The 24,036-nt window shown below is 40.2% G+C and overlaps 2 protein-coding genes across 2 annotated transcripts in view; one reads left to right on the top strand and one right to left on the bottom strand.

Annotated features, from left to right (window-relative positions):
• The first annotated feature begins 1,595 nt into the window (after positions 1-1,595).
• Positions 1,596-21,082, top strand: LOC134660727 (sulfiredoxin-1). Its single transcript, XM_063516510.1, has 3 exons — positions 1,596-1,707; positions 11,253-11,383; positions 20,873-21,082. The coding sequence occupies exons 1-3, from the start codon at positions 1,656-1,658 to the stop codon at positions 21,080-21,082; spliced, it is 393 nt and encodes a 130-aa protein (XP_063372580.1). The 5' UTR covers positions 1,596-1,655.
• Positions 21,083-23,445: 2,363 nt separating this feature from the next.
• The window catches only part of LOC134661245 (spectrin alpha chain), a 62,659-nt gene continuing 62,068 nt past the window's right edge, over positions 23,446-24,036 (bottom strand). The window contains exon 46 of the mRNA XM_063517232.1: positions 23,446-23,678. Coding sequence (XP_063373302.1) covers positions 23,550-23,678 — 129 coding nt within the window. The 3' untranslated portion in view covers positions 23,446-23,549. The remainder of the gene's footprint in view (positions 23,679-24,036) is intronic.

Genomic DNA, 24,036 nt, shown 5'->3' with positions numbered 1-24,036 from the left:
ATGGTGCAAGTGGCGCTAATAGGTATGTTCTCACTGCTCAGGTGAAAAATGTTGTGTACTACACGAGATCAAAGTTATATACATCTCGTGCGCTTTTGAGTCCCTTACTACGCTCAAGATTCTAAATTAGATTCACTCGCTACGCTCGTGAATCTATTATAGAATCTTTCGCTTGCACGGGACTCAAAATAAGCACTCGAAGAAATATCAAACTTTGATCACTTGTTGTACAAATAACTATTTCAACCCTGTTAAAAAAATGTTTTGTGTCGCACGGCGTGCCTGCATTGTAAGAGCGGTAAGCAGCTTTTAGGATTTTTAAGTATGTTTAGATGATTTCTGATAAGTTGTTATGCTTGATCTGTATGGCTACCATCAGTTTGGCACTGACATAAACGCCATCGAGAACGTAATTTACTTTCTATTCATCTCACTCGTACTCGCATAGGTATTAGTGCGAACGAGATGTATTATAGAAAGTAAATTACGTTCTCGATAGCGTATATGTCAGTTTTGACACTGTCAGTGACTCATGGTACGGGCTCTGGTTGTAGATAACATTAATAAATTACTTCTGGACTTGATATATATACACATACAATTTAATTATTTTTTTAAGAAGCAGAAATGTCTGCGACCGATGCTATTATGCTCAGAATAAATTAAAAATTGGAAAAAATACTGTCTTGGGTGACACTTGAACTCCAGACGCCGTGAGTTCAAGTCTCACCCAAGAGAGTAATTTTTCCACTTTTAAATTCATATAAATAAAGATGTTGGGAACACTTTCGCCAGTAGAGTTATTATAATTGTGATAAAATTAACATATTTAGTTAGGATATGTCTGACAAAAAATGCACATAGGTCCGTGCAAATGTGCAGTCAAGCGGGAGTCGGACTTAATGGACGGAACCCTTAGAACGCGAGTCCGACTCGCACTTGGCCGGTTTTTTATGTGCGTATGAATGAGTATGACCCACTTAACCCTTTTGCTGCAGAGCAGAACCGAAGTCCGGCAGCAGCGCGAAATAGTCCCGCCGCCCCCGCTGGAAGACGCCCTACTTATTCAATAAATTCTATTTTATGTGTAATTATTAAGGTAAATAAAGTTTATTTTACGTTAGGTACATCTAGTTTTTTATTCGTTATCTTTCCTATTTATCGCAGAATAGATTTCGTAAGTATTAATAACAATTGCCATAATATAGTAATAATATTTTTGATATTTAATTTGCTACTTGCGAAACATCATATTTATGTAGATAGATAAATTGTTAAGATATTAAGTATTGGAATAAATCCAAATTTATGTAGCAATGTAGGTTTATATTCATATTTCGTCAAGTGGACGAAAACTAGAGCTGGACGATAGCTACATAATAATAATTAATAATGGCTTAATAATGCATACCTAAATCAATGCCACAAGCTTAAATAGTACCTTTTACTTTTATCACTTAGAATCGCCGATTACCGTTGTTTTGATCCGAAATGAAAACCCAATAATTTAATTATCATAACATAACAGGTAAAGTTGTTTGTTAATGGCTTTATCAGCCGGTCACAAATAGGTAACGATGACGAATAGTACGAGCCTCCGCCTCAGTGCCGCGCCAACATTCGACGGGGGCACACGTCGTCTTTAATTCACTCTCATGTTAAGATCCATTTGCAATTTAAGTAATTCCGTGGCCGCTGTTAAAACTTGTAAGTACCTATAGCACAGACCTATAGTTTTATTTTGCCTACGTAGTTTTTAATTTTACTCGTTTTTGAACGATATTTTTATCAACCTAGCTATTATGCTCTTATCTGTGGTAATTTTCATGGTGAAAAACAAAAACAATACAAACAATTACCTTGGAAATAATATAACGTTATTTTATCGTTTTTTTTACTATTACGATTTCATAATTACACAAGGTTAGATCATAATTGTCGAGTCATGCTCATGAAGTCGGTAACCGCAAAAAAGTACAAAAACTACATTGCGTGTGTAGTGGGGAAATCTGATGAAAATTATTAGAATTTCAGATGATACTGCGTAATGTATGCATATAATATAACACTTTCGATACGATCGATTCTATTATGTTTGTCATAAAATAAAAAACCGGCCAAGTGCGAGTCGGACTCGCGCACGGAGGGTTCCGCACCATCAACAAAAAATAGAGCAAAACAAGCAAAAAAAAAACAAAAAAACGGTCACCCATCCAAGTACTGACCCCGCCCGACGTTGCTTAACTTCGGTCAAAAATCACGTTTGTTGTATGGGAGCCCCACTTAAATCTTTATTTTATTCTGTTTTTAGTATTTGTTGTTATAGCGGCAACAGAAATACATCATCTGTGAAAATTTCAACTGTCTAGCTATCACGATTCGTGAGATACAGCCTGGTGACACACGGACGGACGGACGGACGGACGGACGGACAGCGGAGTCTTAGTAATAGGGTCCCGTTTTTACCCTTTGGGTACGGAACCCTAAAAACCGGCCAAGTGCGAGTTGGACGCGCGTTGCTAGGGTTCCGTACATTAAGTCCGACTCACGCTTGATTGCACATTTATAATATAGCTGGTCAAGCAGATCTTGTCAGTAGAAAAAGGCGGTAAGTTTGAAAAATGTAGGCGCGAAGGGATATTGTCCCATAGAAAATTTGAATTTCGCGCCTTTTTTTACTGACAAGATTTGCTTGACCAGCTGTAGGTTTTCCTGTCATCTATAGGTAAATAACTATTTTGTGTATGTGTCGGAGATAAAGAAGGGGGGGGGGGGAATAGTCGGACAGACATATAAACAGACGCACGAGTGATCCTATAAGCTAGGGTTCCTTTTTTAACCGACTTCCAAATCTAAAAGGAGGAGGTTATCAATTCGGTTGTATGTTTTTTTTTTTTTTTTTTTTATGTTTGTTACTCCATATCTCCGTCATTACTGGACCGATTATGAAAATTCTTTTTTTGATTGTACGTATATGCATACAGATTGGTCCTGTTTTTGTCAAAACTCAGTTCTGATGATGGAATCCATGAGGAATCGAGGGAACTCCTCAAATCTAAAAGGCATACATATAGTAATTTTTGTGTTTTTATCAACAAATCAAGCATTTTCATTAAAAACTGTCGCATTTCATGCAGTGGAACTGCTGATGATGATCAGAACAGAACTCTTCAACGACGCATAGTACACGTTTGGCGATTTGTCCTCTTCGTTATGTTTGTTAAGTAAGTTAAGTTTTTAAGCCACATTTTTGTCAAGCTAGAATTCTGATGATGGGATCTATGAGGAATCGAGGGAACTCCTCAAATCTTAAAGGCATGCGTATAGAGATTTTTGTATTTTCATCAAAAAATCAAGCATTTTCATTAAAAACTGTCGCATTTGATGCAGTGGAACTGCTGATGATGATCAGAACAGAATTCTTCAACGACGCATAGTACACGTTTGGCGATTTTGATTTCGACTTGGACTGGGAGACCCGGATCCGGATCCGGACTAGGGCCCGGACTCGGACCCGGCCCGGTTCGGACCCGGACCTAGACTCAAACCCGGAGCCGGGCCTGGACCAAGACCTGGATCTGGATCCGGGCTTTTATCTGGACTAATATTGATACCCGAGCAAGCGAAAGATTCCAAAATTGAACCACAAGCGTAGCGAGTGGTTCGAAAAATGGAATCTTGAGCGTTCCGAGGGTTTCAAAGCACGACGGTTAAACAACAAATTTTCCCCCAAAATTTAAAACAAATAACTGTTCTTTCACCGGGGTGTCCCTCATGGAAGTCGGTTTTTTTTTCTTAAAAATTATTTTCCTTTTGAGGTACGGAACCCTAAAAAGAACAACGAACCCCTTATTTTAATAAGGGAGACTCTGTGAGAATCAAAGAAGAACCTGAATCCACGGGGCCTTAATCATAATTACGTCTCGAAGTTATGGAATGTGGACCATAGTTGTACTAGTACTGGAATTAAGTACCTACCTATATATTTGTGTGTGGGTGGTTTCACGGTATGTACAGGCTATTTGCGAAAGTTACCTCGTCCTTTATAGGCAACCTAGGTACGAAACTTAGCCAAGAAATGACCGGTTATTAATAAACAATCTCGAGGTAATGTGAGAGACCAGCAAAGACACAGACTGGGGATGCAGGCGAGGTGCTTAACTTTTTTACCGCCGTAGACTGATATAATAACCACACTAGTAACGGTTACTTAGGCTGTCGCGGGTTTGGTCTCGACCGAGCAGCACCATAATCCTCTTAATATTGAAATGTCAGTTTCCACCCTATTTAGTAATCGTTTTACCGATAGCGTCATAGACGATACCCGAGCCCAAGAGAGGAACTACCGTAAAGCAAATTATCCTCTTCTGTATGAATATATTGCTAACTCCGATTGGACTTTAATGCGGGATATGTTCGATGTAAATGATTGCACTCAATGTTTCTATAGTATTCTGGACAAGTATTTTAATGAATGCATACCCTTTAAGCAGCCCATAAAAAATAAGCCCAGCCAGCAGTACCCCGAGTGGTTTTCTCGCGACCTTATTCATTTAAATAAATTAAAAAACGCGTACCATAAGTTATATAAGCAAACTGGGAACCAATTGTATTATGCTTTTTTCACTTATTACCGTAAATTAGTATACATACTAAAACCGAAACTGATAAGCGTTCATACATTAACCACTTACAAATAAATATCGTGAAGGATCCTTCCTCGTTTTGGTCATACATAAAGCGACAGCGTAAATGTAACCAGCCAGCAATATTCAGCAACATGTCAGCACAAGAGGTCGCGGACTCCTTTGCCGACTTCTTTAAAAGCGTATTCTTGCAGAATGTCCCCAAACTCGATGCGTTTGCGGCTTCAGAGGCTGCCACAGCCGAATCACAAATGTCCAGCACCCGACACGTCACGATAGATGTTATTAGTAAAGTGGATATCCGAACGGCCATAAACCGCTTGCGACCCAAGCATACTCAAGGTCCAGATGAAATACCACAATTCATTATTAAGGACTGTCGTGAAGCATTTATACAACCACTGAAATATATATTTAACCTAGCATTGAAAAATAGAACATACCCTACGGTTTGGAAAACAACTAAAGTTCTCCCAATACATAAATCAGGATCCAAATCCGACGTCCGCAACTATAGGCCGATTGCCGTGCTATCAGTCTTCGGGAAAGTATTCGAAGCCATAATTTACGCCAAAGTGTTTAAGCAGCTGAATGGCTGGTTCTGTGACGAGCAGCATGGATTTCTACCGAGGCGCTCAACCACATCAAATCTTCTTAATATCATTTCCATCATATCGAATAACCTTGACCAACGCAGGCAAGTAGACATTGCTTACTTCGACTTCCAGAAAGCTTTTGATAAAGTTGATAACGATGTGTTGCTCAAGAAGCTATCTGCTGCAGGTTTTGGTACCTATCTACTTGAGTTCGTAGCTAGTTACCTCTCGGAACGACAACAATATGTTCAATATGAAGGCGCGCGATCTACTTCGTTTTTGGTAACATCGGGAATCGGGCAGGGAAGTAGTCTCGGGCCCCTTCTGTTTTTAATTCTCCTGCCAGCCTATTATGGATAGCTTTATCCATCTTTATCCACGTGATAAAATAACTGTCACTGTTTAACACCGTGGGAAAGAAAGTGACGGACACCGTTTTATCACGCTGTCACGTAGACAAGAACGACCATCATATCCGTACTGAACGACCTACCGGCAGCATTAAATCATTCATCGTGCCTCTTATTCGCGGATGACCTAAAATTGGCTATGCCAATTAACAGCAAACAAGACTTTTACTTACTGCAACTTGACATAGACAGAGTTTGCGCCTGGGCGCGCGACAATGGCTTATTCCTTAACAATGACAAATGCTCGGTTATCACATATACGCGAGCTCGACTCCCTATAACCCATCCTTACGTCATAGAGGGCAAGCCTTTGAAACGCGTCAAAGAAATTAAAGATTTAGGAACGTGGTTTGATTCTCAGCTCACATTTAATAAGCACATTACAATAACCTGTAACGAAGCCCGTAGATGCCTCGGATTCGTCATGCGTCAAGCGAAGCTATTTAACAATAAGCATGCTATGACAGTACTCTATAACGCATTCGTTCGAAGTAAACTCGAAACAAACGCAGTTATTTGGAGTCCCCATGAAAAACACTACACGGTTCTAATAGAGAAAGTCCAAAAATCATTCATAAGGTTCCTCTATAAGAAGTTATATGGCTTTTATCCCCTTCTTTATCCCACCCTATTCGTTTTAGGCATGGCAGATTATACATCCTTAGAGTCACGTAGAAATATGTACTCAATAATATATTTTTTCCAATTAATTCGGGGACAAGTAACAAACCCACCGTTATTACTACAAATAAGCCTGCGGGTCCCCCGTCTCACCGCGAAACAGCTACGGCCCCGTAGCCGTGGCCTCTTTGCAGTACCTCCAGGCCGGACGCGCCTGCTTGCTACGTCCCCTCTCCACCAGGCTTTAACGTTGCTTAACAACATCTTGGACAGCGACAATCAACTAGATATTTTTTTCACGACGGAGTCTAAATTCCTAGCTGCATCAAATCGCTACATTGAATCAATCGTTACCACTAGCTCCATTGCCTAATATAACTTACGTACTACATTAATTATTCGCTTGAAATATTTGACATTGCTTATGTACGACTGACTTAATTTTAATAAATTGCCTATATTGTACCTACTCTTATCTGCTTGACTTCATCCGAAATTGTATTTTTATGACCTTTTTTTATGACTTTATATAATTATTGTAATTCCTCGATTTATTTATATTCATGACATTTAATTAATTAGTATTGCAATCCCACGATTTAATTATCCTTTAGCGACATTTAATCAATTACATGTGTTATATATAGATTGAAATCGAATGTACTAATAATAATCATTTCACTTTATTTATTCGAAAAATGCATGTTGTTAGCTATTAAGAAATGTAATTCCAATTAGCACGTAAGGTTAAACTGTAAGTGTTAATTGTATGCAACAAATAAATAAACAAATAAACAATAATAAGATACCTATACGAAATCGGGCTCATCGCGGTTTGATAAGTAAATAAGACACAACTTCGTGTAACTTCGTACCGCCGGCGACACGAGCACGCTCGACGAAAAATGTATTGAACACAACTTTATTGTATTAGCGTAGCTCTGTTTACTCATCAGAAACTGATGAGAAAGTTTCATTTTATCCACTAAAGTGGCAAAGTCTTTTGATGCAACTTTTTTCTCAAGTTGGCTGTAGGATTTTTTGTGTTCTCGGTTGCAATAATTAAGTTTGTTAATCCCTCGTGCCTTGAGTGAGACTCTCGCAACACTCAAGAACAAGATTTTAAAGACTTTTCAAACCACTCATCCCTACGTTCGTGGTTCAATTTTGGAACGTCGTGGTTCAACTAGTTAAGAGTCTGTGCGGAAAGAGAAGAGTCGTGGATTGTATTGGGCCCCATACATTCCACGACTCTTCTCTTTCCGCACAGACTCTATCAACTATTTTGCTTCAGACACATGTCATATTAGGTACTTATAGTTAAAACACCGGATGTAAGTAATTAAATTAAATTGTTGCATATTCAAGTATCTTGGACTCTTAATGCTTCCTCTAAGATTGAATTCTTAGATTATTTAAGGCCATACAGATATAGGTAATTAAAAGCCAGTCACGTACTAAACTTGCTAATCAACATTCATTATATCAACTGGTGCTTTTAAATTATACTTATCCAAGCATACAAATTTAGGTAGGTACACAAAAACGCGCTAAACTTTAGGTTCCAATAGTTTCACAAATAGAAATAGCTAGGTATATCCCTTGAGTTCACGTTCGGAAGTCGAGTATAGGTATTTTAGACTTGTTTCACGCAGGTATAAAATATATCAAGTCAAGCTCTTCTAGAGAAATGTCGTGCAGTCTTTCTCCCGCTAATCCCGCTATTGGTAGGTAGGTCGACATTTTATAAAATGAATCTTTGTGGCATAGTGTAGGGCCTTTTTGACAAACGACGTACCATTTTGTTTGAATTAGGCACATTTGAAGCGCACACGGCCTTGCAGAGCCTGCAGAATTGTTGGTGAGCTGAGTTGTTTAGCAACGAATGCCTCGGTCATGCAGTCATTCGGTGACCACTCTGGGTGGTCAATACAAGTTTGCACCGTCTAACAGTGACAATGTACCATCACGCTCCGCGATTGTTACGCCATTTAGGGTTCTAGCTAAATTGGACATACCACAGCGTAAGTATGGAACTACCAATTTAACTATAGGACTCTATATGGCGTAACAATCCCGTGCGGTGACTGTACTGTATGTTTTTTTTCTCCAGTCATGGACAGCAAAGCTCCAGTAATGGAACCCCGGTAATGGACGTGGATCCAGTAATGGGCCCCCCATAATGGACATACCCTATCAGTATAAGATATTGGAATAGGGAATAAGTTTTTGGCCAAAAACTAATTATTAGTCATTTTTGGTAGTATAAGCTTTTATGCAAGAATGTATTTTTCTTTCGACAGCCAACATTAGCCAACAAGAGACAATTCTAACAAACCCAAACACAATTAGGTTGCGTTTATCACAGAGTTCCTATGGCCACCTCCTGTCTCCATCATGAGTTCTGGTCCATGTTATCATAATATTGCATTGTCATCCGATTTGCACACGTATCCAAAATTTCAACTTAATCGGAAATCCGAAAGTGGCTCAAATGCCATTTCCAAGATTTGAACCACACTAACATACGAGTACAAACTAACAGGGCAAGTTAAATAAAATTTTGTAAAAAGGATATTATTTTATTCGAAGTCCGAGGAGACCTCCTGACATAGTTCGTAACTACATTATACTTCTGTATTGTTTAAACATGAAATTACGCCATGGCAAGCACCATTATGTAAATTGTCCCATCATAGGAGGTACCTATGCAGTTTTACAGCTCCTATAATGGGATTGGGCAAAATACCACTATTTTTTATACATCTCTAGAGTCACAACATAGTGTGTTGTATACCTTATCTAAGGTATGGTAAATGCAATTAACAAAACACATTCTAGTTTACACCAAGTAATAATTAATAGGTATATGAAGTCAACTCTCTTAGCGAAGTTGTTAAGAATTCTTACTGGTTATTTTTTCCAGTGACACGACAATCTTTGGGTTGGCGCCAATTTCTTAAAAAGTAACCGAAATTAATAAAAAGTCAAACTTAAACAGCTCTATAACTCTTATTTATGGTAAAATATAGCCAGTGTTTATAAACTACTTTTACATACTTATTTTATAGAGGATTTGTGGTTTTATGTCCCATCACTGGTTCCACGTCCATTATAGGGTCTATTACTATACATATATTATATGTGCTTTGTGGAAGGCGAAGGCTCGTTAGGTCAATGATTCCGGTTGTAGTTTATACAGCACTTATTTAAGTTACTGGCGGCTTGAGAGCACCTAGAACAACCTTGCACTCGGCGTACTAAAATTAGATAATAGACTATAAGTAGTCATATTATCGAATAAAACATACTAAAAAGATACCTAAATAAATGCTAATCTTGAACAAAAATGCGACTAATCAATATCGAAATAAATTAAAAGTGGAAAAATTCACTTTCTTGGGTGGGACTTGAACCCACGACCACTGGACCACTAGGACAGTGCTCTGCCATCTGAGCTACCAAGACCGTACCCAATTCAGCGAATATTATATTTATTTCGAAGCTTAATAGCATCGTTCGCAGACGTTTCTGCTTAATACAAAATTAATTTAATCAATATAGGTCTGCTTTTCATACAAATTGAAAACAACTTCATTTTCTTGTTTACTAATTTGAGGTACCTACAGGTCAAAGTGACCCAAGTACCGTGTACGTGAATGTATGTTTATCAATTCTATGCTATATTTATTTAACAATTCGCGCTATAATCGCATGATATAAACAGACTTACCGGAGTTACCGGCCCCGTCAAGTCAAATGTTTACAAATTAGCACTCATTGACGTATAATATCTAAGGACGGGCTAATGGGGCACTAAACATCGTACTACTTCAGCGGTGCTACCCACGAATTCCAGCCAATCGTGCAGTCTAACGCGACTATAGTTGCGACCAATAGCGCGCGTAATGCGAACTCGTCAACCAATCGCGCGTGTGATGCGAACTCATCAACCAATCGCGTTGTAGTGATTTCACACCGCTGTACTGGCCCCTGGCATGCCTCATTATTATTGTCCGTAAAGCCAGTCCCTATATAGATATCTATGTCAATGTTAGCACTGTATTCTATTGTAATAAATAAGTACCTATACCTACCTGAACTGAGGTGAGCATATACCTCATGTATGCTTGTGAATAGGTATTATGCATTCGGAAAGGTCAGCCTGACCACTGGCTGACTTTGTTTGCTTCGGCTTGCATAGATAATACCGTAATCTTGTTTGATAATAATAAAAACAGGTGATATATGGTAAGATTATACACGTCACATATTTATTATTAAATTTTGTAGAGTGTAGACACTGTGAACACAGTAAGGTAGGTTGGGGAGTAGATAGCGTAGTGATTTAATTCTCTTTGGGAGTAGCTATAGTAAACTCTATGGCTCTAGGTACTGTATTGACGTAAGGTTACGCCTCATCCGCGGAGTGTCAACCGCTTTTTTGAATAGTTTCTACCATAGGTATCAGGTACCTTACCTATACAACTTTCTTGGTTGTGGCAAAGCTGCATTCACATTTTTAACAGTTAAAAGTGAATGTCTATAAAATTTCTTCTTTCTTTTACAATGGTAACATACTTACTTCTACTTATGCTCGTCGTTATCATTGGCGACTGCTCTGGCGATTCCTCTCTCGGCGAACATGGCGTAGGTATGTGGACATGGACATCATTTATGACTCTGTCAAGCCATTTCAGTCAGTAGAAAAAGGCGACAATTTAAAAAAATATGTAGGCGCGAAGGGTATTCGTCCCTTAGGAAATTAGAATTTCGGGCCTTTTTCTACTGACAACTTTAATGAAGATGTAGGTAAGGGGTACACCGAGCGGATGCGCCCTTGCCCGTGTCATGGGACTCGCGCAGAGGCAACACCCGCCAGGGTGTAAGGACTATTGAGATTTGATGGAATCTAAGAATCTAAATTACTTATAGTACATATCATTAGGGGTGATGATCTATACACACGTATGTTTCAGCAGCAAGGATGACGAGCGTACACAGCGCATGGAAGGAGGAGGTTTACGACATCCCGATCTCGGTGCTCATCCGACCGTTCATCCCCGAGCTGGACGAGAATAAGGTTCTGTCGCTTATGGACACTATTAAGGTGATTACTTACTTACCTATTCCCTCAAACATAGGTACATTTACCTTTGACCGCCAAAGACGTCAAGTTACATTCCGCCAAGAATCACATTGATGCGCACGATAGCCGTGACGTTAAAAGGGTTAATTAGGTTGTAATTCGTCATCTGTTAAGAACATTTGTGAAACAAATACTTAAGGGATAAATCCGTCTTTGTACATATTTATATACTGTGTACTACCCAAGTACTACCTAATAGTACGGGACAACGCTGTGCTCGAAACGTCGGAGTTAAATCTTAAAACTTATACGCAATTAAGTCCCGTTTTAGAAAACAGACAATAAGATTATATTTTTCTAACAACTGTAGCGATGCTACACGGTTTCCCATACTAAAAACATACTACACAACCTGCAATGAATGAGTGTCGCATTTCCGACAAAATAACATATACCAAAGTATGACAATTATGTAAAACTGTAGTATACCTTCTCAGCTGTAGGTTGATCAAGGTACCCCGCCTCCTGGCTGGCTAGATTCGAAGAAACGGGCCCAAAGAGAATGCCACTCGAACGGAACTTGTCACCCGGGTTGTGCTGAAATTACTGGACTGAGCCTGGCTTTGCGCATATCAGGGTGATCCTTGTGATCCACTCTAACTGCTCAAATGGGTCACATCCTAATCTAATTAGTATTTTGGAATCATTTATAAAGTTGCTTGGGATTATAAATCATAAATATGTGGGTCCTCCATCGTTCGACAGAGGAAACGTCAAAATAAACGAAGGTTTCGTTACTGCATAGGCAGGGAAGATATTCCGAACGAAACAATGTAGGAAATAGTAATAAAAGATGTAATTATTAATTATTATTGTTAACAACTTAAAATAATTCAAGTATTAATGAACATTTGTATTTTACAAGAATTACTGGATTTAAAAAATGCTCGAGTTGGTTTGAAGTTTAATGCATTGATGTGAATCGAAACGCAATTGACGGGTTGGTGGACTTTTCGAGAGGTGACAGGTCAGAACACTTGGGGGGTTTTTGGTTTGTCGGGACGACGTGGGCTGGAAGCTTGTCCTAGATCGATTGTGGGAAAAATTGTCACGTCTCCTCCTGCCGCCCGGCTCAGCCGGTGGGAACTCGGACTATGATGTAGGCCCGTTTCCGTGGGTGAATCGCGTGGGTGATTCGCGTGAGTGAAGTGCGCGTTCCGGTGTACCCTTCGCCGCCTTCCGAAGGGGAAACATGGTGGACAGTCGTGCTCCCGCGCACGTCAGCGTGTGCCGCCAGCTTGGCGGCGCGGCGCATTGACGCCGCCTCCCACCGCAGGGCGCTGCTTCGGCCCGTGGGCAGCGTGCCGGACGGCGCTACCAGCCGTTCGACGACCCCAAGGTTTCAGCACACGGCCCCGACCCGCAGACCGTGCGTCAGGCGGCCCAGAGCGCCGCTTGACGATCCCGAGGCTCTTCATGCGGTCCCGCCCGCGAAGATACCGGCTGCCGCGGACCGTTCTCGCCCTGGCTTAAAGAAGTTAAGGCTCGACGAACGGCCGCCGCCTTCTGACCACATCCGCCTGCTGCGGCCAGCAGCAGTGTTTCTCCGGATAACGACCTTGCGCCGGATTCGTGAGTGCACCAAACTTTAGTGTTAGATTTTGGCCAAAATCTCGCGTCCCGTTTGATCTCGCGGCCGTATTTTTAAGGCTCTAGGACTATATTAACGTTCCCCCTCAGCGGTCGGGGTATTCTCTGTTTCCCAGCGCCCGCATCTAGCGAGGTGCCATGTAAATAAGGTCTGTCACCGATTTGGAAAGTAAATTGCATGATACACATTTGGCCTTATCCTTTATAGCGCCCTATCCCTACTCTCATAACCAGGTTTAAAGCAACAAGAGGTCCTTGTATTTCAATGGTTCAGTGTCTTGCTGCGAGCCTTATCCGGCATCTATTGTTGAGCATTTAAAAGTGTTGAAAGCATAATCTTAACAAACCACAACTATTCGGCCATCGCCGCTTCAAAAAATTCTCATTTTTATACACTACAATGGCGCCCGAACTTAAAAGCTTTCTAAACATTTACCCTGGTTACTGTGAGCTTGGAAAGGTGATAATAACAATTTATAAAAAAAAAATGTCCTTAAAAAAAAAAACTTAATATTTAAAAAAAAAATTGTTGAATTATTGGAGTTAAAAACACAATGTCAATTAATTTGTAAGTTTGCTTGTGGCAGGGTAGCAATTTTATCAATTATTATAATTTTTATTAGGCTACACTATGACTAATTAGCATAGCGCTCAGCCACTTATTATTTTTTTCACCACGCTCCATTTGAGAGCATAGTGGTAATTTATTTTAACACTTCATGTGCAAAGTGAAGTGTTATCAATTTATTATACTTTATTACATACCCTGACACAAGCAAACCAGCTTTTTCACCGACATGCCGGACGGGGAAGGAGAGGAATTTCATGAAGTAGGTGGGGTAGATAGCTAAGCCACCCACCCCTACCCGTGTCTAATACCTCATTGTTTAATACGCGACCACTGGGTGCCGCATTGGACACCCGCCCGCCCGGTCAACCCATTTCCCACACATTTCAAAAGTATTAAAATATTTATCCACTTTTACTTGTCAAACCAACTCAAACTTAACATTCTGAAGACTTAGTAGGATAGACGAGACGCTCTAAATTATTTTTTTCGGTTTTGACTTATTCGGTTCTAAATAGAACTATTTTATAGAACTTAAATGTTCACATTATTTGTTTTGTTTGAAATTTGAGGAAATCGGCCTTAGTACCAACCTCAATTTCAACTATCTTTGCATAGCATTTTTTATGTTGTACTGAAACATGCACCATTTGTATTCGCTAAAGGTAGGGAGATGTCGACGAACGGCATGCTGCATTCCACATGGAGTAGTATTCCTGATTTGTCACATAACCTCCGAATTTCCGACTGCTAGAGCAAACCGCTTTGTAGTTAAGGTAATCTGAAAAAATTCAGTTACCATTTAATCTCAGAGCATTGGTTAAGTGACATTATGCTCAAAATTGTATTTTACAAGGTGTATTTTCAAGCTACCAACTTATTTTTATTTTTCGGGTGAACTTCGGTAACAACCCATTTTTTTTGAGTATGCATACTTCCTTGACTCATTTGGTCAAAATTTTTTCAAGTGTTTTCTGGAAAACCTTATTTTTTTGTGACTACACACCCTAAGGGTCCAGGGTGATTCATTTATATGGGATATAACTCACTGACTTTGACATGAAAAAGAAAACCAAGTTTTTTCTTTTTCACTTAGTGTAAGCCCGCTGGCTACACATTGGAATATGACTTGAGTGTGAGCTACAAGTTAGCCTCCACTATAAGTGCAATTACTAGGTATAAACTAGCAACTAGTTACCACATTCCATTAAGGTACTAGTAGTTTTATAGTTATAGGCATATAAGCATAGTAGAGCATGCTATATTAAAACATAATTATTAGTATTGTACTATGTATATGACTACTAGTAATATACTAAATAGTAAGAATTGAAAAATATAGTTGAAAATACTTGATATTTAAATTAGGTTTTAAATACATTAGTTAACCATAAAATAGAGATTAGCTTATTGGTAGTTACATTGAAAGTGGTTAAACCGCTCAACTTAGGATTATTTTAAATGAAATCCAAGGGATATTTTTAGTTAGGTTGTAGAAACCACAGTGTACTAGCTAGACACTGTGATTTCCAATACATAACATACAAGGATAAAGGTCTAGGACATAGGTCTAACAAGTAGTAATAAAACTTTATAGTCCAAGAGACGGACATAGGTAGACTAAGTTTTAATAATAGCCGGCATGCTCAACATATAAGTCTAAGCTTAGGGTATAACAATGATATATGTTAAATGTATATGTATATATATGCATGCGTAATTAACGTCCTAATAGACTTGTTGATTTCGGGAAAAATTCTCCGGTTACCCCGGCTGCCTCGGTTAAGCGGACTTAACCTCTTTGCCGAGAGAGGGGATATTGTAGCGATGCTACACGGTTTCCCATACTAAAAACATACTACACAACCTGCAATGAATGAGTGTCGCATTTCCGACAAAATAACATATACCAAAGTATGACAATTATGTAAAACTGTAGTATACCTTCTCAGCTGTAGGTTGATCAAGGTACCCCGCCTCCTGGCTGGCTAGATTCGAAGAAACGGGCCCAAAGAGAATGCCACTCGAACGGAACTTGTCACCCGGGTTGTGCTGAAATTACTGGACTGAGCCTGGCTTTGCGCATATCAGGGTGATCCTTGTGATCCACTCTAACTGCTCAAATGGGTCACATCCTAATCTAATTAGTATTTTGGAATCATTTATAAAGTTGCTTGGGATTATAAATCATAAATATGTGGGTCCTCCATCGTTCGACAGAGGAAACGTCAAAATAAACGAAGGTTTCGTTACTGCATAGGCAGGGAAGATATTCCGAACGAAACAATGTAGGAAATAGTAATAAAAGATGTAATTATTAATTATTATTGTTAACAACTTAAAATAATTCAAGTATTAATGAACATTTGTATTTTACAAGAATTACTGGATTTAAAAAATGCTCGAGTTGGTTTGAAGTTTAATGCATTGATGTGAATCGAAACGCAATTGACGGGTTGGTGGACTTTTCGAGAGGTGACAGGTCAGAACACTTGGGGGGTTTTTGGTTTGTCGGGACGACGTGGGCTGGAAGCTTGTCCTAGATCGATTGTGGGAAAAATTGTCACGTCTCCTCCTGCCGCCCGGCTCAGCCGGTGGGAACTCGGACTATGATGTAGGCCCGTTTCCGTGGGTGAATCGCGTGGGTGATTCGCGTGAGTGAAGTGCGCGTTCCGGTGTACCCTTCGCCGCCTTCCGAAGGGGAAACATGGTGGACAGTCGTGCTCCCGCGCACGTCAGCGTGTGCCGCCAGCTTGGCGGCGCGGCGCATTGACGCCGCCTCCCACCGCAGGGCGCTGCTTCGGCCCGTGGGCAGCGTGCCGGACGGCGCTACCAGCCGTTCGACGACCCCAAGGTTTCAGCACACGGCCCCGACCCGCAGACCGTGCGTCAGGCGGCCCAGAGCGCCGCTTGACGATCCCGAGGCTCTTCATGCGGTCCCGCCCGCGAAGATACCGGCTGCCGCGGACCGTTCTCGCCCTGGCTTAAAGAAGTTAAGGCTCGACGAACGGCCGCCGCCTTCTGACCACATCCGCCTGCTGCGGCCAGCAGCAGTGTTTCTCCGGATAACGACCTTGCGCCGGATTCGTGAGTGCACCAAACTTTAGTGTTAGATTTTGGCCAAAATCTCGCGTCCCGTTTGATCTCGCGGCCGTATTTTTAAGGCTCTAGGACTATATTAACGTTCCCCCTCAGCGGTCGGGGTATTCTCTGTTTCCCAGCGCCCGCATCTAGCGAGGTGCCATGTAAATAAGGTCTGTCACCGATTTGGAAAGTAAATTGCATGATACACATTTGGCCTTATCCTTTATAGCGCCCTATCCCTACTCTCATAACCAGGTTTAAAGCAACAAGAGGTCCTTGTATTTCAATGGTTCAGTGTCTTGCTGCGAGCCTTATCCGGCATCTATTGTTGAGCATTTAAAAGTGTTGAAAGCATAATCTTAACAAACCACAACTATTCGGCCATCGCCGCTTCAAAAAATTCTCATTTTTATACACTACAATGGCGCCCGAACTTAAAAGCTTTCTAAACATTTACCCTGGTTACTGTGAGCTTGGAAAGGTGATAATAACAATTTATAAAAAAAAAATGTCCTTAAAAAAAAAAACTTAATATTTAAAAAAAAAATTGTTGAATTATTGGAGTTAAAAACACAATGTCAATTAATTTGTAAGTTTGCTTGTGGCAGGGTAGCAATTTTATCAATTATTATAATTTTTATTAGGCTACACTATGACTAATTAGCATAGCGCTCAGCCACTTATTATTTTTTTCACCACGCTCCATTTGAGAGCATAGTGGTAATTTATTTTAACACTTCATGTGCAAAGTGAAGTGTTATCAATTTATTATACTTTATTACATACCCTGACACAAGCAAACCAGCTTTTTCACCGACATGCCGGACGGGGAAGGAGAGGAATTTCATGAAGTAGGTGGGGTAGATAGCTAAGCCACCCACCCCTACCCGTGTCTAATACCTCATTGTTTAATACGCGACCACTGGGTGCCGCATTGGACACCCGCCCGCCCGGTCAACCCATTTCCCACACATTTCAAAAGTATTAAAATATTTATCCACTTTTACTTGTCAAACCAACTCAAACTTAACATTCTGAAGACTTAGTAGGATAGACGAGACGCTCTAAATTATTTTTTTCGGTTTTGACTTATTCGGTTCTAAATAGAACTATTTTATAGAACTTAAATGTTCACATTATTTGTTTTGTTTGAAATTTGAGGAAATCGGCCTTAGTACCAACCTCAATTTCAACTATCTTTGCATAGCATTTTTTATGTTGTACTGAAACATGCACCATTTGTATTCGCTAAAGGTAGGGAGATGTCGACGAACGGCATGCTGCATTCCACATGGAGTAGTATTCCTGATTTGTCACATAACCTCCGAATTTCCGACTGCTAGAGCAAACCGCTTTGTAGTTAAGGTAATCTGAAAAAATTCAGTTACCATTTAATCTCAGAGCATTGGTTAAGTGACATTATGCTCAAAATTGTATTTTACAAGGTGTATTTTCAAGCTACCAACTTATTTTTATTTTTCGGGTGAACTTCGGTAACAACCCATTTTTTTTGAGTATGCATACTTCCTTGACTCATTTGGTCAAAATTTTTTCAAGTGTTTTCTGGAAAACCTTATTTTTTTGTGACTACACACCCTAAGGGTCCAGGGTGATTCATTTATATGGGATATAACTCACTGACTTTGACATGAAAAAGAAAACCAAGTTTTTTCTTTTTCACTTAGTGTAAGCCCGCTGGCTACACATTGGAATATGACTTGAGTGTGAGCTACAAGTTAGCCTCCACTATAAGTGCAATTACTAGGTATAAACTAGCAACTAGTTACCACATTCCATTAAGGTACTAGTAGTTTTATAGTTATAGGCATATAAGCATAGTAGAGCATGCTATATTAAAACATAATTATTAGTATTGTACTATGTATATGACTACTAGTAATATACTAAATAGTAAGAATTGAAAAATATAGTTGAAAATACTTGATATTTAAATTAGGTTTTAAATACATTAGTTAACCATAAAATAGAGATTAGCTTATTGGTAGTTACATTGAAAGTGGTTAAACCGCTCAACTTAGGATTATTTTAAATGAAATCCAAGGGATATTTTTAGTTAGGTTGTAGAAACCACAGTGTACTAGCTAGACACTGTGATTTCCAATACATAACATACAAGGATAAAGGTCTAGGACATAGGTCTAACAAGTAGTAATAAAACTTTATAGTCCAAGAGACGGACATAGGTAGACTAAGTTTTAATAATAGCCGGCATGCTCAACATATAAGTCTAAGCTTAGGGTATAACAATGATATATGTTAAATGTATATGTATATATATGCATGCGTAATTAACGTCCTAATAGACTTGTTGATTTCGGGAAAAATTCTCCGGTTACCCCGGCTGCCTCGGTTAAGCGGACTTAACCTCTTTGCCGAGAGAGGGGATATTGTAGCGATGCTACACGGTTTCCCATACTAAAAACATACTACACAACCTGCAATGAATGAGTGTCGCATTTCCGACAAAATAACATATACCAAAGTATGACAATTATGTAAAACTGTAGTATACCTTCTCAGCTGTAGGTTGATCAAGGTACCCCGCCTCCTGGCTGGCTAGATTCGAAGAAACGGGCCCAAAGAGAATGCCACTCGAACGGAACTTGTCACCCGGGTTGTGCTGAAATTACTGGACTGAGCCTGGCTTTGCGCATATCAGGGTGATCCTTGTGATCCACTCTAACTGCTCAAATGGGTCACATCCTAATCTAATTAGTATTTTGGAATCATTTATAAAGTTGCTTGGGATTATAAATCATAAATATGTGGGTCCTCCATCGTTCGACAGAGGAAACGTCAAAATAAACGAAGGTTTCGTTACTGCATAGGCAGGGAAGATATTCCGAACGAAACAATGTAGGAAATAGTAATAAAAGATGTAATTATTAATTATTATTGTTAACAACTTAAAATAATTCAAGTATTAATGAACATTTGTATTTTACAAGAATTACTGGATTTAAAAAATGCTCGAGTTGGTTTGAAGTTTAATGCATTGATGTGAATCGAAACGCAATTGACGGGTTGGTGGACTTTTCGAGAGGTGACAGGTCAGAACACTTGGGGGGTTTTTGGTTTGTCGGGACGACGTGGGCTGGAAGCTTGTCCTAGATCGATTGTGGGAAAAATTGTCACGTCTCCTCCTGCCGCCCGGCTCAGCCGGTGGGAACTCGGACTATGATGTAGGCCCGTTTCCGTGGGTGAATCGCGTGGGTGATTCGCGTGAGTGAAGTGCGCGTTCCGGTGTACCCTTCGCCGCCTTCCGAAGGGGAAACATGGTGGACAGTCGTGCTCCCGCGCACGTCAGCGTGTGCCGCCAGCTTGGCGGCGCGGCGCATTGACGCCGCCTCCCACCGCAGGGCGCTGCTTCGGCCCGTGGGCAGCGTGCCGGACGGCGCTACCAGCCGTTCGACGACCCCAAGGTTTCAGCACACGGCCCCGACCCGCAGACCGTGCGTCAGGCGGCCCAGAGCGCCGCTTGACGATCCCGAGGCTCTTCATGCGGTCCCGCCCGCGAAGATACCGGCTGCCGCGGACCGTTCTCGCCCTGGCTTAAAGAAGTTAAGGCTCGACGAACGGCCGCCGCCTTCTGACCACATCCGCCTGCTGCGGCCAGCAGCAGTGTTTCTCCGGATAACGACCTTGCGCCGGATTCGTGAGTGCACCAAACTTTAGTGTTAGATTTTGGCCAAAATCTCGCGTCCCGTTTGATCTCGCGGCCGTATTTTTAAGGCTCTAGGACTATATTAACGTTCCCCCTCAGCGGTCGGGGTATTCTCTGTTTCCCAGCGCCCGCATCTAGCGAGGTGCCATGTAAATAAGGTCTGTCACCGATTTGGAAAGTAAATTGCATGATACACATTTGGCCTTATCCTTTATAGCGCCCTATCCCTACTCTCATAACCAGGTTTAAAGCAACAAGAGGTCCTTGTATTTCAATGGTTCAGTGTCTTGCTGCGAGCCTTATCCGGCATCTATTGTTGAGCATTTAAAAGTGTTGAAAGCATAATCTTAACAAACCACAACTATTCGGCCATCGCCGCTTCAAAAAATTCTCATTTTTATACACTACACAACGATTCTTTTTTATGGTCCGACTAACTAACATACTTAGTTTACTCTTTGGACTAACATAAGACTTTATTTCATATCCAAAACAAAAAATAACCCGTTTTTCAAACTTTCAGAAGGAAGAACAAGCCGGCAACGTACCCCCGATAGACGTGCTGTGGATCAAAGGCTCCCAAGGCGGGGACTACTACTACAGCTTCGGCGGCTGCCACCGGTACGCGGCGTACACGCGGCTACGGCGCGAGACCATCCCGGCCAAGCTCATACGGTCCACCCTCACCGACCTGCGGACGTATCTGGGCAGTAGCACGCCCGACTTGAAGTAGACTTATATACCTTTACTCAGAACGTGGTCGTGAACAAAAGAACAGCGAATTCGTTAGCGCGTTAGATTTCAAGACGTGAAGCCCTACATCTTATAATCTTTGATATATCTATGGGAAATATGGCAGAATTGGCAAACCTCGGTAACCTTGCAACTTAATCTCAAGGACCTTAGGGATATACAACTTTAGCCAACAATTGCAAAACTTGTGCAGGAGATAAGAGGTTTGTGACTTTACCCGACAATATTATGTAGAAGACTGTTTTGGTTGTCAATAGATAATATAGTTCATTTTGAACTAGAATTGCCATATAGGTAATGTGACCCGTTTTCATACTCATGAGTGTAGGTACTTTGTTATGCTATTATAAAATAGTATATAATATGTTATTTATGAACGTGTTAAAATTGTTAAAAATGAAATGTATGTTGTTAAGAAACTAGTGATAAGATACACTCTGTTAAGCTTGTAAATACATAACATAATCTCACACTTTTGACTGTATTTTGCTTTAGTATTCCCAAGTAACCTCTATGGAGCGATATCGGAATGGGCCAAACATGTACAGTCGGCATCAGATATATCGGAGCAGCCAAGGTGATCACAAATATCTGAACACACCCCTATTGCTAATTTTTTTTTTTGGTTTATTTGTAGGAGTTTAGAGAGTTCTCTATCGTATCCATGGATTGACGCCGGGATGTCCCGAAGGGACATCCCGGGGGAATCCTCCCGGGGGACCTATTGCTAAGGCGTTAGAGTGCGTGTTCAGATAATTGTGACCACCTTGGCCGCTCCGATATATCTGATGGCGACTGTACTAAGTACATTTTTTAACTAATCCAAAGAGAATATGGAAATGAATAGGGAGAGGTTTACAGCTCACAGAGCCACTAAAAGTTTATTTTTTTATTCGGTAGACTAAAATGACATTTCATAGTATGAACATCATGTGTCATTTCATACTATGAAATGTCATTTTAGTCTACCGAATAAAAAAATAGACTTTTAGTTTTACATATTTCACTTCGCAAACGGTGAAGTTAGGGTTCCGTACGACAATTTTTGCCAACCAATATTTTCAATGAGTTGCAACATCGATAACGGGGTTTGATAGTCAACATTAACTTCCTTGTCTGTGGAACGTTAATAAAATACGTAAATAAAACGGTAATTAGATAAAAATTTGAAATAAATATTTATTGATCGTTAATAATGGAATACAGAAAATAAAGTTCTTAGCGACAATAAACATTTGTTAGGCTTAAGAATAGTAATAATTTAAATACTTTATCGTATCGAGGCACCTAGTTGTTGGCTAAAGAGCTGATAAGTGGGGAGGGGAAAATTCTTATCTCTCTGCTAGTTCAGAGAGAAGGAACGACATCCCTTGGCCGAGTACGGACTGATATCGTTTAAATACTTTGTTTAACCTATTGACTGCCTATGTCCGTTAAAAAGGACATTTTATGACTAACTTTTACAGGGTTTTGAACTTGAAGAAAATCAACCATGATTTTTATACAGTAAAATTTCTAAAACTTCATATTAAAACTACGTCACAAGTCACAATTTTACATTATCATTTATTTAACAATCATTGCTACTAGTAATCATATACAGTCGCCATCAGTATAGTATGTAGTAATAATCATATAATAAGTAGTTTGTATTTGTACTTCACTCAAGCAGCTTCATTAGAAAGGGACAGCATAGTTAATTCATCAGTCCGTACCGTACGCGAGTTACCTAGCGGTAAGCAATACGAAGCGACACACAGGTTCCAGGACGCTCTGCCGAGCGCACGCACTATTCAGCCTCAGAGCAACACAACTATTATTTAAAATTTAAATGCTTTATTTGTTACACTTATACTGGAATATATGACTAACTTGCTAAGCACGCTCCGTGCAGTACTAAACTTTTAAAAGATTTTTTATTTATTTTGCTAGTTGGCAACACTTTACCTGACGTGTATCCAATTGAAATGAGCTTATACACGATCGAGTTGAATATGCATAATGGAAATACAACATCGAAATACCTTTAACACTATTTATGAGTCAGTGTTAATAATACTTATGAGTAATGGGAGGATATTTATGGGTAAAAAGTAGAAATAGTCATGTAAAGGTGGCGTGGTTTCTAAAATGTCCATTCTAAAGGACAAGTACAATTCGCTCCTTCTAAACGACATACAAACGTCAATTATAAACAAAGTGTGGGAAGCTCTGAAATGTGGCATTGGCGTAAGATTTAAGCCAGGCCTAATCAAAGCATTTTCACTACACCTATAAAATCACCAAGTTATAAAAATTTGAATAAATATGTCTTAGCCAACTAAGACCTACCAGAGTCGTAGAATTGTTCACAAGGTAAAGTCAGCAGACGTATCTGCCACGTACAAAATTAAAAATAGAGTGTATGTGTATGGTTTAATAGGTTAGTACTGCTACGGTGCGGGTGCTTAATTCTGGAACAGCGTGCGCGTGAAGTCGATGTAGTCGAGCGCGTTGGGGATGGGGCGCTCCGTCTTCTGCTCCACGTAGGGCTTCATGCGCGCCACGCAGTAGTCCGCCATCTCCTTGGTGAGGTTCTGTGGAGAAGGATTGGGATTTAGAAACAGTTCTCTTAGCTTATGACGTCGAGTTGCGGAAACCAAGCCCGCGAGTACCTATAACCTGGAAATAGTTTCTGAAGTACAGGATAATGACAATAAGTCGATAATGTCATGTTATTAGTCGAGCTGTTCACATTTTGCCTTCTTTTTACTACTGCCATCTACCTTGGTACTTGGTATTTGAAATAGTAATTATCCTTAATTATGAGTAGAGTAAGATTTCTTCACGACGTGCTTAAAACGTGTTCGTGACTACGAATACGTCCCTTATGAAGAAAGCAGATGATATATCTTACACTTTCATAATACCGCAACCTGGATCCGCATTGGTAGG

Source organism: Cydia amplana, chromosome Z (genome assembly GCF_948474715.1).
Source record: "Cydia amplana chromosome Z, ilCydAmpl1.1, whole genome shotgun sequence".
Classification (NCBI taxonomy): domain Eukaryota; kingdom Metazoa; phylum Arthropoda; class Insecta; order Lepidoptera; family Tortricidae; genus Cydia; species Cydia amplana.
This window is presented reverse-complemented; position numbering and strand designations above follow the sequence as displayed.

What these genes read in the sequence shown, in the direction of transcription:
- LOC134660727 (XM_063516510.1), top strand. Translation starts at nt 1,656, where the DNA reads ATGTTAAGATCCATTTGCAATTTAAGTAATTCCGTGGCCGCTGTTAAA. An exon ending in CGTGGCCGCTGTTAAAACTT is followed by an intron (nt 1,708 to 11,252) that starts GTAAGTACCTAT and finishes CGTATGTTTCAG; the next exon opens with CAGCAAGGATGACGAGCGTA. An exon ending in CGCTTATGGACACTATTAAG is followed by an intron (nt 11,384 to 20,872) that starts GTGATTACTTAC and finishes TCAAACTTTCAG; the next exon opens with AAGGAAGAACAAGCCGGCAA.